This window comes from Pempheris klunzingeri, chromosome 17 (assembly GCF_042242105.1).
Source record: "Pempheris klunzingeri isolate RE-2024b chromosome 17, fPemKlu1.hap1, whole genome shotgun sequence".
NCBI lineage: Eukaryota > Metazoa > Chordata > Actinopteri > Acropomatiformes > Pempheridae > Pempheris > Pempheris klunzingeri.
Window position 1 is genome coordinate 6,780,695 of NC_092028.1, and position 14,554 is coordinate 6,795,248.

General features: G+C 39.6%; 1 protein-coding gene across 1 annotated transcript; it reads left to right on the forward strand.

The window, feature by feature from the left end:
* The first annotated feature begins 860 nt into the window (after positions 1-860).
* On the forward strand, positions 861-3,201 carry hoxb13a (homeobox B13a). Its single transcript, XM_070847715.1, has 2 exons — positions 861-1,846; positions 2,862-3,201. Exons 1-2 carry the CDS (start codon positions 1,132-1,134, stop codon positions 3,107-3,109), a joined length of 963 nt encoding a protein of 320 aa, XP_070703816.1. The 5' UTR covers positions 861-1,131; the 3' UTR covers positions 3,110-3,201.
* The last annotated feature ends 11,353 nt before the right edge of the window (positions 3,202-14,554 follow it).

Genomic DNA, 14,554 nt, shown 5'->3' on the forward strand with positions numbered 1-14,554 from the left:
AATGACGCAGCTCAGAAGTGCCGTGAAAACTTTTCTGAAGCGCTTTGAACCAACGCTGTTTCTCAAATATAAAAAAATAAATCCATGAATCCGCTTTCTTCAGTCAGATATTGGGAGTGGGACAGAGTGGAATCTCACGTAAATTCAGTCTGAGAAATGTCTGGATACAATTGTTTTAATAATCAAATGATATATATATCATATTTTCAAAAGCTGGAAACACTCTCACATACTGTATTATAATTCTTTATACTTTTATAACAACAATAAACTTTTTTCATGTATCTGACAGCATTGGTTGTGGTTTAGAAGGATTAAACATGTTATCAGGAAACAATTTCATTTTCTTAACCATCTTAAATTGTTTTATACATTTACTTTTTCTTCATATTTCCATCGCTGTAAGTGTATTCAAATTTAACGTCGACTAAAGTCTATATGTGATCAACATGAATTATATAAACTCAGTCAGTAGTTCAGCTTTTCTTTTTCCACACGCTCCACATGCGTTTTTACGCATCACACAAAATGTCTCTGTCCAAGTGATGTATTTTGTGTCTATAAAATCAGAATGATAATGTCACTCTTCATGGCACCTTCGGGATATCAGAGACTTGAACGTGACAAAATGCAGCTGCACGAGGAAACGCGGCAGTTTGAGGGAGGTGAGCAGCTTCTTCTTGTGCCACAGCTCGAGCCTCATAAAAATATTTTTCTTTGACTGACAATCCCCAACAAGTCTCATCTTCTGCTGCTTTTTTCTTGTCTGATCACGTGACCATTCGGTCTCATCCAATGGACACACGCCCTCCCTCCTAAACTGGTTCGGGGGGCTGGTTGCGTCAAGGTTGCGGCTGGGATGTAAGTGGAGGTCCGGCCGGTTACCAGGAGTCTTTGCCTCTGAGCAGCGCCGTTACTAAACGGCCCAGCAAGGAAGCGCACGCGTGTTATGACACTGCGCGTGACGCTACATATGAATTGTCCTGTCTGAGCAGGAGAGCCGTCGCTCAGAAAAATAAATGCGCACCACTTCACATCATTCAGCCAATGTAGCAACTTAGCGCACAGGACTGGACAGAGTGTGAGCGGAAGCGGCGACGAACGGGGGCCAGACTGGGAAAAGGAGCGCCTATGACAGCCTCTCTGGTGCTAAACCCTCGCTGGCAAGCGGAAACGGTAATGTTTGTGTATGACAACAACCTGGACGATCTGAACAAAAACATGGAGGGTTTGGTGGGTAGCGGCAACTTCGCTGCTAGCCAGTGCCGCAACATTATGGCGCACTCGGCTGCTGCCGCTGCTCTGGGCGGCCACGCGTCAGGCTTGGTGCACTCTTCGGCTGGCTATTCCACAGTGGACATGTCTGCTTCAGGCTCCAGTGAGACAGGCGCGTCTTCGGGGAAGCAGTGCGGAGCTGGACCGTGTGCAGCGGCCGGAGTGCCACACCAGAGCTCCTCCACCGCCACCGCCTTACCTTACAGCTACTTTGGTAATGGTTACTACCCATGCAGGATGGGGCGGGGTTCTCTAAAGTCGTGCACCCAGGCGGCTGGAGCCACGCTGAGCTCGCAGTACATGGACACAACAGTGAACTCTGACGATTACTCCAACCACCGTGCCAAAGAGTTCGCCTTTTACCACGGCTACCCGAGCCCGTACCAGTCCATGGCCAGCTACCTGGACGTGTCCGTAGTCCAAACACTAGGCGCCGGAGAGCCGCGGCATGATACCTTGCTCCCCATGGACAGCTACCAGCCCTGGGCTCTGACCAACGGCTGGGGGGGACAGATGTACTGCTCCAAGGACCAGGGGCAGGCCGGGCACCTCTGGAAGTCCGCCCTGGCTGGTAATGCACCGTTTTATTATTATTATAATTTTTTTTTTTTTAAGTAACGTAAATTATTAATATTCTCTGATAATTGATTGCAATCCTCATCACTCTGGAGTAAACTGATATCGTTAATATGAGAATATAAATGAGCTCACAGCTTATTTATATCCATATGTGGCTTATGTTAACCACAGCTCCAACAGCTCCGAGTGCAGTTTGTGCAACTGGTGCGCAAATAACAGACAAGCTGTTTGGAGATCAGATTACTGCAAAATGTCAGAGCTTATGTGATAACTGTGGTGAACTGTGCATGCGGTTACTGTAGAGGTCAGGTGTTAATATTTAGATGTGTTGTGTCTCATGATGCTCCTTAAGCTCATTTAATAATCATAAAGGTCGCGTGTGCTTGGTGGGCTACCTAGTGACTCCTCAGCCAAGCGGGTAATTGGCTAATTATGGGGCGACTAATGCACATATTGTATTAACGCCGCCATATAGTAATTAGCGGGATAATTATCAGCACAATGATCCAATTAAATTGGTCTTCATTTGTGATTTTAACGCCGGTGTGCGCTCTTCCACTGTATTTATTCATCACTCAGCCAAAGTCAACTGAAATGACGCCGTCAAGTCACTTTAAATACGACGATCAAAAGAGAATAAAAAGATGTTATATAGAATAACTGTCCATTTTCACGTGCACCTATTTGCACACTATATTTGAGGACAGAAGCTGCAAGCTAACTTGAAGTTTCAGCCACGTGGTTGTGCTGTTTGTAGGCAGCAAAACATCCACCATGTTGTCTGTCTGTGTCCAAGAATGAAACTACAGTGAGCTCCAAGAGTAGAGTTGCTGTCCTCCTCAGACATTAGATAAATGTAAGACATGAAAGACATTAATTAAAACACTGTACACTCTTTTCTGTGTTACATTTTGATGGAAACCTGGACATGTGGAGGTGTATCTGTCGTTCAGCCTCACCCTCAGACCGCCTGTCTATCCTTTTATCTTGTTCCGTGTGTTTAACAGACGTGGTGGCGCACCAGCACGACGGCTCGCCTTTCCGTCGGGGCAGGAAGAAACGGATACCGTACACGAAGCTCCAGCTCAAAGAACTGGAGAAAGAGTACGCAGCCAACAAATTCATCACCAAGGACAAGAGGCGGAAGATCTCCGCCGCGACCAACCTGTCGGAGCGGCAGATCACCATCTGGTTCCAGAACAGGAGGGTGAAGGAGAAGAAGTTCGTGGCCAAAGTGAAGACCCCTGCGCCATAGCATGTAGGTTTGAACGATTTCCCGAAGGAACCCGGTGTGTTTGCGTGTTACACATTAAAAACGAACAGAAATGACAAAAAATTGGGGGAAATAAACTCAACGTGGTACTCCTGACGGCCTGGGGCTGTGCGTACCCGTGTGCGTCAACAAGTGGAAGAAAAAGACGAATAAACAGGACAAAATAAGACGAAAGAAAAGAACCAAAGCCCTCTGATAAACTTCCTCAGAGGCCTCCTGTAAATACAGCACCTTCCTGCCTGCTTTGATGTAACTGTCTGTCTAATGTCTGTGTTTTACTGTGTGTCAGTATTGTCCGTGGCCTGTAGACTATAGCCGAAAACACATTACTATGTTGTTCATATTGTTTATAACGCTTGTAAACCAGTAATCAAAATATAGTGCAACTCTTAATAAAATCTTTTAATCCCGATGTAGTCGCCAGCAGGTCTTATATCTTTAAATTCATCAATATGTAAACTGGCGGCTTTGAACTCCTGTGCGTGATTTTATTTCTGGTTGCTTCCTCCGTCAAACAAGTCCCGTAAAATGTGCCGACAAATCCGCACGCAGTTCTTATCAAAGGCTGAAAACTGATGCGCGCGAAGTGGACAAGCCTAGAAGGAGGATTCAGACTCCCCACGCAGACTGAAAGCGTTTATGAGACAGTGAATTCATCAGGCCTCCGTCTGGAACATCACCACAACAATGCTATCAGTTTCCTACAGTCATTCCACAGGCCCACTCAGAGACGTGAGAACAAAAACTCCCCACTAATTTAATTTGAACAAATATAAACAAAAACCGTGAATTCAAAAGTAAAACGCATCACGGCAGCAGACAAATGTAAGTCAGAAGAAGTCCAGGATTTTTTCCCTCCTCATCTGAAGGTTCTTGTTTAAGGTGTTTGCTCCTTCAGTTGCTCGCCTCAGCATCCCATAATAACTCCAAAACACTCAGGACCTCATTTTGTAAAATACTGAGACCATGACACGGAGCTGGGAAATGTAGAGGCGGAGTAAATGTATACAATTTAATTAGGTGAAATGAATTTAACTTGATCTACCACTGATTACTGAATGCTGAATTGTTGCTTTTATTCTTTTCATTCCTGTAAATTACCGCCAGTCATTTATATGATGACATTATTAGTTTGAAGCTAAACGGATGCTACATATTACCTTACATTATTATTATTATTATTATTACTATCATTATTATTATTATTATTACTATTATTATTATTGATATTATTATTATTACTATTATTATTATTATTGATATTATTATTATTATTATTACATGTTACATTCGGGAAACTGAGCGGACTACTGTTACACACGTAAAGTAAGACCATGGGAAAGAGAGCACAGGCTTAGCAGGAAATGATCAAATAGGAAAACTCTACTGAAACTATTTGTTGGTTTTAATGTTTGTTGTGCAGAGGAGCTGCGCATCTTTAAGAAACAGAACAACAAAACAGAGACACAAAAAAAGAGAATAAAAAAGAGACGTTAAACCGGTATTGTGTGTGCATCCTGTGCATGCTTGTAGCCTGTATTGTTCATGCGTGTGTGTGAGGATGAGAGAGAGAGAGAGAGAGAGAGAGAGAGAGAGAGAGAGAGAGAGAAGCCCTTGACCTTGAGATTCACGTGACCAGCTGTAGGCTGGCTCTCACTCAAGTCTCCCACGTACATTTTACGACAGCAGAGCTTTGTGTGTCTGCTCGGTTAGAGAGACCCCCCCACCCCTCCCCAGACCCCCACCCCCACCCCACCCCACACACACACACACACACACACACACACACACACACACACACTGCGTCTGCATGAAAACTGAGTGATTGCGAGGAGCACAAGTTCTTCATCTCCTTCATGGACGGGTTGTGGATCGTTATCATCAGCAGCTACATAATAATCTATGAGCAGCATAGATTCTATTTTAATAATAATCTATGAGCAACATGCTCAGATTATCATTTTCCACCTTGTGAGAATGTTTGGTTTGGTTGAAGGTTTCAGAGAATCCTGAGGTTTCGTTTCAAAGCGCCATACCAACACAAGCCAGTGGACTGGCGTTGGAGAGCAGGTTTTTTTTTTAAATAATTGTAATTCTTTGCAAAGTATTGATTATGTCCAAGCCATGTAGATGATGTACGGTGTGTCTAGGATGGATCAGATGCTCAGTGTGAACCACACTGCTCCAACACTCCAGCAGAATCAGCTGAACTCTACATTCGGCCAACACAGTGATCATTATTCCCCTGACATGCAGCCTCCTCCAACTTTGTCGTCTGAATACATCACAGCTTTTAAAGGTTCAATTAATTCATAGTGTAACAAATCAGAAGCCGCTTTCTGCTTTGACAGTCTGAAACGTTCTGCACGGAATCACGGAGTCAAATGATTTCTGATGTGAACATGGTACATTAAACCTCCGCATTGTTTATGTTTTTTCCAAGTAAAAAAAGAACGTTTGAATGTGCGACATGCTCTCGGTGCACTGGAAGCCATTCAGACCTGTCCAATTAGGATTTGAGCAATTGTGCCCGCCGTTCGCTTCCCTCCAGAAGGAACACACAGACCTGGAGGGCTGAGCAACAGCGTTAACTGTTCATGCAATGACACGGAGTAAATCATGGATTGAATCGATTTATTTGAGGTACAGCTGTGGTGATATTTCACGGATTTGCCCCAAATTTAAATCCACAGTCAAGTCACACGAATTTGTTCCTGCACCAATAATGAAAATAAAAATGTAAAATCCAAAGAATGCATTACTGCATGGTTTGAGTCAGAAGACCCTTGTGTCCATGTAGAAAAGGTGTCTGTATATATGGTTATTACTGCTTTAAGGACGTTTGGTTTCAAATGTGAACAAGAAAGAATTTCTGTATCCAGTTAGATAATGTTGCGTGTCCTTTTCCACGTGCACATTTATCCTTTAAAATCGCAGACAAATACTAAGCTACTTTGTTTACCCTGTTCATTCTGACTTTACAATGTTCTGGTGCTAGAATACAATAGAATAGAACAGCTGCATATAGACTATTATAAGGCTAGGTTATGTAAGGGAAATATTAATTTCGAACAGGTATGTAAATAGAAGAAGAAGCTGGATTTCGGCCATTGTAAAACCAGATTTCATTTCATATATATATATATATATATAGGGTTAGGGTAAGGGATAGGTTTTCGCAAGTACTGAGTGTGTGTGTGTGTGTGTGTGTGTGTGTGTGTCGGACCGTTAAACATTAGCATTGAACTTGACAAACGGCGGTGTGCTCTGCTGGCCTGTTGACTCTCTTTACTGCTTCGTCTCTGTCCTCCTTTAAAACCAACAATACTCACGGAAGCTCTGAAGCTCATAAAGCTCTTTCTCCCCTTTAGTCCAAATACCAGGGAGAGGAGGAGGCCTTACTCTTATTCTTACCTTACTCTCACACACCACAACTAAATCACAAATTCTTTCTATTCTATTCTTTTTCTAATTCTGGCAGCGCACATTTTTACGCATGCTATATTATATTTTTCTTTTTTTTTTTTTTTAGAGAATAATATAATTTAACCTAAATATACAGTAATAAAAAAACAGTTCTGTTCTACAGAAACTGTTCTACGATCTTGTTACATTCCCGCCCGGTTTGAAGTGATTCTACAAACAGAAACTATCAGGCTATCATCTGAAAATAAAACCTTTATGAAACGCTTTACTTGTGAGTGACTGTAAATAAACTGTTAGAGTGTTATGATGTGACTTTCACAGGTGCAGAGGAGGTGACAATATCTGCTCAAGACACAAGTGGCTCGATGCACCTGCTTAAAAATGAGTAGCAGTAATTAGTAAATAGGAGTAATAAATGATTAATTAAAATTAATTAAAAATCAATCAATCAGTGGATGATAATAGATGTTTTTAAATTGAGTTCTTTTTTTACTTTTATAAATAAATAGAACGATCATTGAATGGAATAGATGTGCTGCATGATTTGACCTGCTGTGGCAGTAAAAATAAAGTGAATAAGACAAATAACACTTCACATTCCTCACAGAGGAAAAGTGGCAAGTCAGCAGAGCTGGAAGAGTGAGATCTCATATCACAGCTGCACATATTCTCCTAAAAGAGAAGAATTCAACATGTGATCATAAATGAGCCGTAATTCCCACAAAACAGCCCCTGCAGTGGGATGCTATTGCAATGCTGTGCAATGTTTTAGTGTAGAGGTAGTGGTACATTGCACTTTTCTATATACAGTTGGGTAGTGCTACAAAACAATACATCAACTAGTAATCTGTCAGGTAAATGTAGTACAGTGGAGTAAAATGAAGGAAATGGAAATAATGAAATAAAGCACCTCAATATTACTTTGTGTTCAGTGATATTTACATCACAATGCACAATATATCAGAATCCAACGCAATATACATCTTTTCTTTCCTATGCAGTGATTGTAACTACAACTTGCATTTCATGTAATAGAATGACAAATAAAAGAACCATGTAGCTATTATTATATTTTCTTCTTATTATGTTTTTCGCTTCACACCTTTCTTTGACCTGAAGGCAAAGGGACATCATTCTGAGTGTATCAGTCCGGGTTTCCAACACAGCCTCGTCACTGTGTTGACTGTCTGCTCTGCGACTGGGATTAAAAGGGTTAAAAAGATCATACAATGGTGATCTTGGAAATTCTGAAATCTCAAAATTCATATTTTTCTGGAAAGTACTGTGAATGACAAATGCCAACTAAATTAAGAATCCTTCTTTTTAATCCTGCCTGCACATGGTGAAAAGCTTCATCTTGTTATTTGTATGTTATGAGAATACTTCAGAGATGACAGATGTATGAATCAGAGATAAACCGAAGCTTCTAGTTGCCTCTCTGCTGTGCAGTTTAGCAATGTGATGTGATGATGCCACAGTGCAAACTGGGTTTGTATCTGTTTTGTGTAGTGCAGCAGACCACTACTATTATTACAACCACTCCTAATAGCGGTGACTACAGTCCAGACACTACCAGTAAAGACTTAGCTTGTACAATTTGGGAGCAAGAAAGATACCAGAACACCGCAAAAAAGAACAGCAGACAGAAGGAGATTACACTATTTATTATGACATTATAAACATTTTTCAAAATGTCAATGTTAGTAAAAGTTGATCACTTCTTTTAGTGTCTAAATATGACTGTGTGAATATGTTGCTGAATGTTTGCTGTGCTGTGTCTCTCTTCAGTAATTATACATTTATTATGCATGACTAAACTGTTTAACTTCTTACTTATGTTTCAAAAAGAAGAAGAAGATGACCTCTCATAATAAGAAGGTTCAATCTGAAATCCTCCTGTTATACAAAACACTACTGTGATATGATATGGTTTTTGTTCTTATATTTAGAGAACATTTTGGATCAGTTTTGCTTTCCAGGATTTGAAGACTTTGATATTCAACCAAGCATAGAACCATATGATTCCATAGTAATGCTGTACAGAGGAAAGCTTTATTCCCCATAGTATGGCACATTCCTTTTCAAAGTACAAAGACTTCAGTGATAGCTGTTGTTACAATCTGTAGTAGAGCAGAAAGTCCAACTCCTCCCTGTTGGTGTAAAAAGTAAAGGCAGCTCTGACTGCCAGCTGTGAGAGAACAGGCTGCAGTGCTGGATGCATCTTACAACACATTTCCCATGACATTGTCCAACATCATCCATCGTCTGAATAGAACAGAACAGAGCCCACAAGAAATAAAATATCATATATAAAGATTGATATTTTGCTCCAAATTCTATTCTCTTCTATTCTATTCTATTCTAGAACAGTTTATGGGACAGCAGGAGAGGAGGAGAGGACCCACCCCCTGAGAAACACACACACACACACACACAGACACACACACACACACACACTCTCAGTACTTGCAAAAACCTTACCTTAAACCAAAATCTTCATTTTGTCTGCAAAAGGAAGGTGAGTCCTCAAAATATGACTGTGTATAATGTAGAATTATGTCCTCACAACATGAAAAATACATGGCACACACACGCACTCACACACACACACACACACACACACTGAACCCCCCAGAGTATACTTTATGCTTCAGACCAGGAATGCAGGACTGAGGCTCGTTTTTCTGTCTCAAGTTCATGTCCAACAGACCCCCCTCCTCAACCACACACACACACACACACAAATAAATGCACACACACACACACACACACACATACACACTCTTTCCCTACCGCTTTTACCACCTTCCCTCTTCACCCCACCTCCTCCTCTTCCTCCTCCTCCTCCTCTGTCTGCATTGCGGACAGTCTTTTTGTTTCCCAGATTGGACTTTGCAGTTGAACTTGAGACAGACAGACAGCTTGTAAACAGTTAGTAGTCTGGCCCCCGTCTGGTCTGGAATGGCCTATAGGGGCCAAAAGGGCAGATGGACATTACTAGGATGGACACTAGGCTAACAATACTGTTTTAACACAAAATATATAAATACATTCAGAGCTTCACATCTTTAAAATGCATCCAATCAAAGTAAAAAACAGAATGAGAAACTTCAAATTTTGTGTTACACACTATACCGTGAAGACAAAATAGATGAAGAGACGAAGATAAATCAATGAAAATAAAATAATTGCAGGGAAATTCAAGGGATTTTTGGACACTGTTAAACTTCCTAAGTTCTATGTTTCTCACTGGGAAATGTATTGTGTTTATATACCATAATGATTCGTTTTCAAGCTGAAAAGGTGCCAAAAAATAAAAATAAAACATTACAACAATGTTCAGCTTCAATTAGTTAATGAACAAAGTGGACAGAAACTGAAACTCTTGGTTACTGGACTGCATTTGTGTCTTTTTGCAAAACTGAAGTGAGTGTAAACTGAAATATGCAGTGAAATAAAATCAGCCCACCCTTGGGTCAGTAGTCTGAGTGTGTGTGTGTGTGTGTGTGTGTGTGTGTGTGTGTGCATTTTAACAACTCAGGAAGAGAAAGGAAATGACTGTAAACACACTAGATAGCTGGACAGGCCTCCAACAAAGCCTGTGTGTGTGGTTTAGGTGATTGGCGGGGGGATATGACATCATATAATGTAATAAACGTAGTGCTAGACTGACTCTAAGACTCGTGTCTAATACTATGGGGAAAAGAATGTGCCATTCTGATTTGAGAAAGGTCTGAGTAGTCATTTCATCATTGACATTCAATGTGCATAAAAAGCATGAAACTGATGTAAGGAAGCATATTTGTTTTTCTAAAAAGAAAAGAGAGCACAGTTGTAATGCTGTATTTTCCTGTTTGGCCTGATTTTGTGCCACTGACGCTACCCACAGGCACAAGGATGAAGGAGCTTCTTTAAGCTAGCTCGCTGCCACACTAGCCCAACGCCAGTCTGTCCGACTCACGAGAGAGCACTCTCTTTGATATTCAGCGGTTTCTTATGATGTAAAGAAGAATGAAAAAGGGGTGAATCATCTGATGATAAGAATTATAATTTTGTACCAGGTAATCAATCAGATCATTGAGCGTGGATGTGACAATGGCAGCTCAGAGAACATGAACATGAAAAATAGTGGACCTCCATGGCCATCAGTGTTCACTTCTGAAAACATTTTTTGGCATCAAGAAGTGATTGGAAAATGTTTCAGTTATGATTGGTAAATTATGAAAACCTTACAGGCAATGCTATTGTAATTAGTAGCTACATCTACTAATAACCTGAGATAGGAATGCTTGGAAAAACACCAGCTCATGTTTTGTTTAATGATGCTCAATAGCATGTAGTCTGCGGTGTTGAACCATTTTCAAGAGTTTTATTCATGGCAATTGTGATGCCAGACTTACAGTTCTACTAAATTATGTTTTAAAACAAATGCTAGGCTACATAGAATATGAAATGAGACCTCATTTACTCCATTGTTAAGAATCTGATAAGACAGATAAATAGCTTTAAAATGCTGGTACAGTTTTGATTTCTGATTTTTTTTTGGACATTTTTTGACTTTTTGCTTTTGACAGCGTTGGTGAAAGGAACTATATTTCTTGTAGACTCAGCAGATTTGGATTGCACTCTTGCACTCATTGCAACCTTGAGTGATGACTACAGCTTCTTGAATGGTAAATAATATTAACCTGGTCTAATCATCTAAGATAGAAAATAGCCAAATCAAGAGACCCCTTTTTCCCTGAATAATAATAAACCAAACTAATGTTCCATAAGATATTCCCATATGATTAATAGCACAAATTGTGGAGAAATTATGTGGTACACAAAGGAGAACCAAATATTTATAAAGTCAGATAAAAAAGGGGTAATCACATATCTGGATGAAACTTTATGGAAGAATCCTTAATAAGTCCAAAATATGGGAATGCAGAGTTTTAAATGCTAGAACTATCAAAGTGAAAGATTTTATTATATCAATGAAATAATGATATATTTCAACATTGCCAAAGTCGTAAATACAATAATAAATAAGTGTTAAATCAATCAATAAAATGTGCATATATTTGCTGTGAATATGCAGCAATATGAGTCCCATACAAATTTAAACCAGTACAGAATCAACCCTGAGAACACACATATGATGAGCTAAACGTTATCCAAAAGACCAAAACACATTTTGTTATGTGAAGAAAAAAACGAATGCATTTGGAGGAGCCAAATATTAATCAGAATAGTTTAATTCCTCACTGTAATGATTATTTTGTTCAACAGTGTGCCTGGTACATGCAGCCCAAGTGGCCAGCTGATTGTTAAGTAGGCCCCAGTTGACAGTGTCTTGTCATTCAGTACCACCTGGGTACAGTGCAATACAGCTTCAGGACGCCAAGAGTCAAAATAGTGAAATGAATAGTACACAGCAAGGTTTAAGTAGCAAAATAAAATATTCTTAAAATGCAATTATTCTGCTTTGTCCATCCTCCTCAACAAATCACATGGTGTGATCAGAAGCTTTGGGACAGATAAAAGGGAACAAGAGGCCAGAAAATTTTCTTAGCCTTCCTGACTTTGTTGAGGAGGATGGACACAGCAGATTAATTGCATTTTAAGCATATTTTATGATGCTAATTTAACCTTTCTGTGTATGTTTGCTGGCCATAGAAACATGGCCTTTGCTGATTATTAGAAAGTCTTTGACCAGTGCGATTTAAAATGAACAGGGTTGTCGTGGAAACACCCCTCATTCAAGAGTGTGTTTTTTTTTTTTAACACAGATGACTGTAGTCTGTTGCAAACAGGGCAGACTGAACAAACTGTTAAATGTACTCCATGACTATTGTGAAAAAAAAGCAATTTAATATCAACATAAAAAATATGTATTTCAGTCAAAATACCAGATTTATTTCATGGAGTTAGACTTACCTCAGTCCAATTCTGAGTGCTCTGGGAAACTTTATCAAGGTTGCAGGTTTGCTGCTTTGGTGGAGAAAGCTTGAAAAAACCTTTTGCAGCTGAAAAAGGAAACAGTACAAAAGCACAAAAAGAGCAAAACCAAAAAAGAAGTTCAGTATTTACTTAACTTTTATATAGAAGTGAAATGTTTCCTATCAATATCACAAAACAAACATAAAAACAATTGTAAGAATACAAAGAGAGAATAGTCCAATTTTGGAACCGTGTGTTTGATTTAAAATCAGATTCATACTCATTGGTCAGTGAGCTACTGGATCAAAAGAGGTGGAAATCATGTGACCTTGTCAACGTCCTTGAATATCCCTAGACAACATTTAGAATATGAAGGTCAAAAATTTGCAACTCGTAGTTCTATGCAGCACTTATAATGGTTAACAATAAAAATCATTTAATTAATAATAACAGTTTTCTCTCTGCCATCATAAAGTTTTTAACAGTGAGTCTTTTTCAAAGGTCAATGACGGGTAAGGGATTTGCTTTGTCCAGGTAAGAAGCATCCTACAAACTGATCCAATCTAAGACTAACTCATCATCCTTTAACTCTGCGTCCCTGGGTTTTAGCTTTAACTTCAAAGCGTGATATCAGACACTTTCTCATTGGTTTTCCTGCCTTTGAGCTCAAGATAATAATAATGATAATATTGGTCAATTCCCCAAACCCCCAGATCGCATTTAATGAACATGTTTTTTATGTTTAGTGCTGACATCCATTTTTGCTTTCTATCTGTGCACAGCAATTAACTTATGGTTAAGTTGAGGGAAATATCGTGGTTAGAGTAAAAGTGTTATCCTGAGGTAACCAACCAATCAATTTGAATGTAATTCCGGAGATGCTGGGCTGACACATACAGGGAGTTGTTGAATGATGAATATATTCTAACCCTCTGAACACTTGCTCACATAAATGCACGCAAACACACACTCCTGTCTTTAATGTGTAACAGGCCAACATGCAGCGGGCAACAGAATAGGGAGTCGTCCTCTTCAAACAAAGCCAGGATAAGTTTAAGACTGCATGCAGCTGTTAAACAACCAAGTGTACAGGCAGCCAACGTACAAGTCATCTGTGAAATTTTACAACCATCTACAATTATGTTGACCTTATTAAATGTGAATATGTGGCCTGGTTGTTTAGTACAGAGTTGAAGGCATGTTACTGTTTGAGGTGGTGCAGTGTAAGATTCCATCCAGACTAATCTTCTTCCTCTCATGAAAAAAATAATTTGTGTGTGACAACATTTTAATTAGTATTTTTTACTAAAGAGATTAGGTATTAAGTTAGATAATTCACCAACCATATAACTTATTTTATATGAATAAGATATAAGAATGTCCCTAGAACGGAGCCTTGTGAAACTCCTCCTGTGGCATGCCTCTTTTGGAGAAAATAAACAACTACAAGAACAGATGGAGCTGTCTCCAACTATTCCGGCTTTTTTCAACAGTCCAAAGACATGCAGGTTAGGCTAGCTGGTTACTCTAAATTATCGATAGGTGTGAGTGTGAGCATGAATGGTTGTCTGTCTCTATGTGTTATTTCTCTGATTGAGAGGCAACCAGTCCAGGGTATACCCAGCCTCTCGGCAAATGCCCCTACCCTTAAAGATAAGCGACATGCTTACATGCTCACATAGACATGTGAGTAGAGTAGGCACATCCATATTCTACTGGTCTAAATAATATCTTTTTATATCAATCTTTTAATATCAAATGAATATAGAAATATTTACCCTAGGTTGACTAGGGTGTTACTGTCTCTGCACTGCTGCTGCTAAAATCCATCTGTTACTGAACTTACATTAGACCAATAGAAACTTTCCCATTTTTTTTTACTGATTCCAAATTTGGCAACATTTGGATGGACTATACAGTGGTGACAGCTTGTTGCATGTGCTCAATGATGCAGAGATCAACAGAAATCAATAGACAAGCACATATTAATTAACAATCATCAAACATCAAGTCAACCAAAATTCTCCTAATTACAGTTATATATGAAACCAAATTTGAATCAATGAATAGCCAAGT

Excerpts from the sequence above, each read along its gene's own strand:
- hoxb13a (XM_070847715.1), top strand. The coding sequence starts at position 1,132 with ATGACAGCCTCTCTGGTGCTAAACCCTCGCTGGCAAGCGGAAACGGTA. Across the intron at positions 1,847-2,861 it reads CTGGAAGTCCGCCCTGGCTG|ACGTGGTGGCGCACCAGCAC; the intron begins GTAATGCACCGT and ends TGTGTTTAACAG.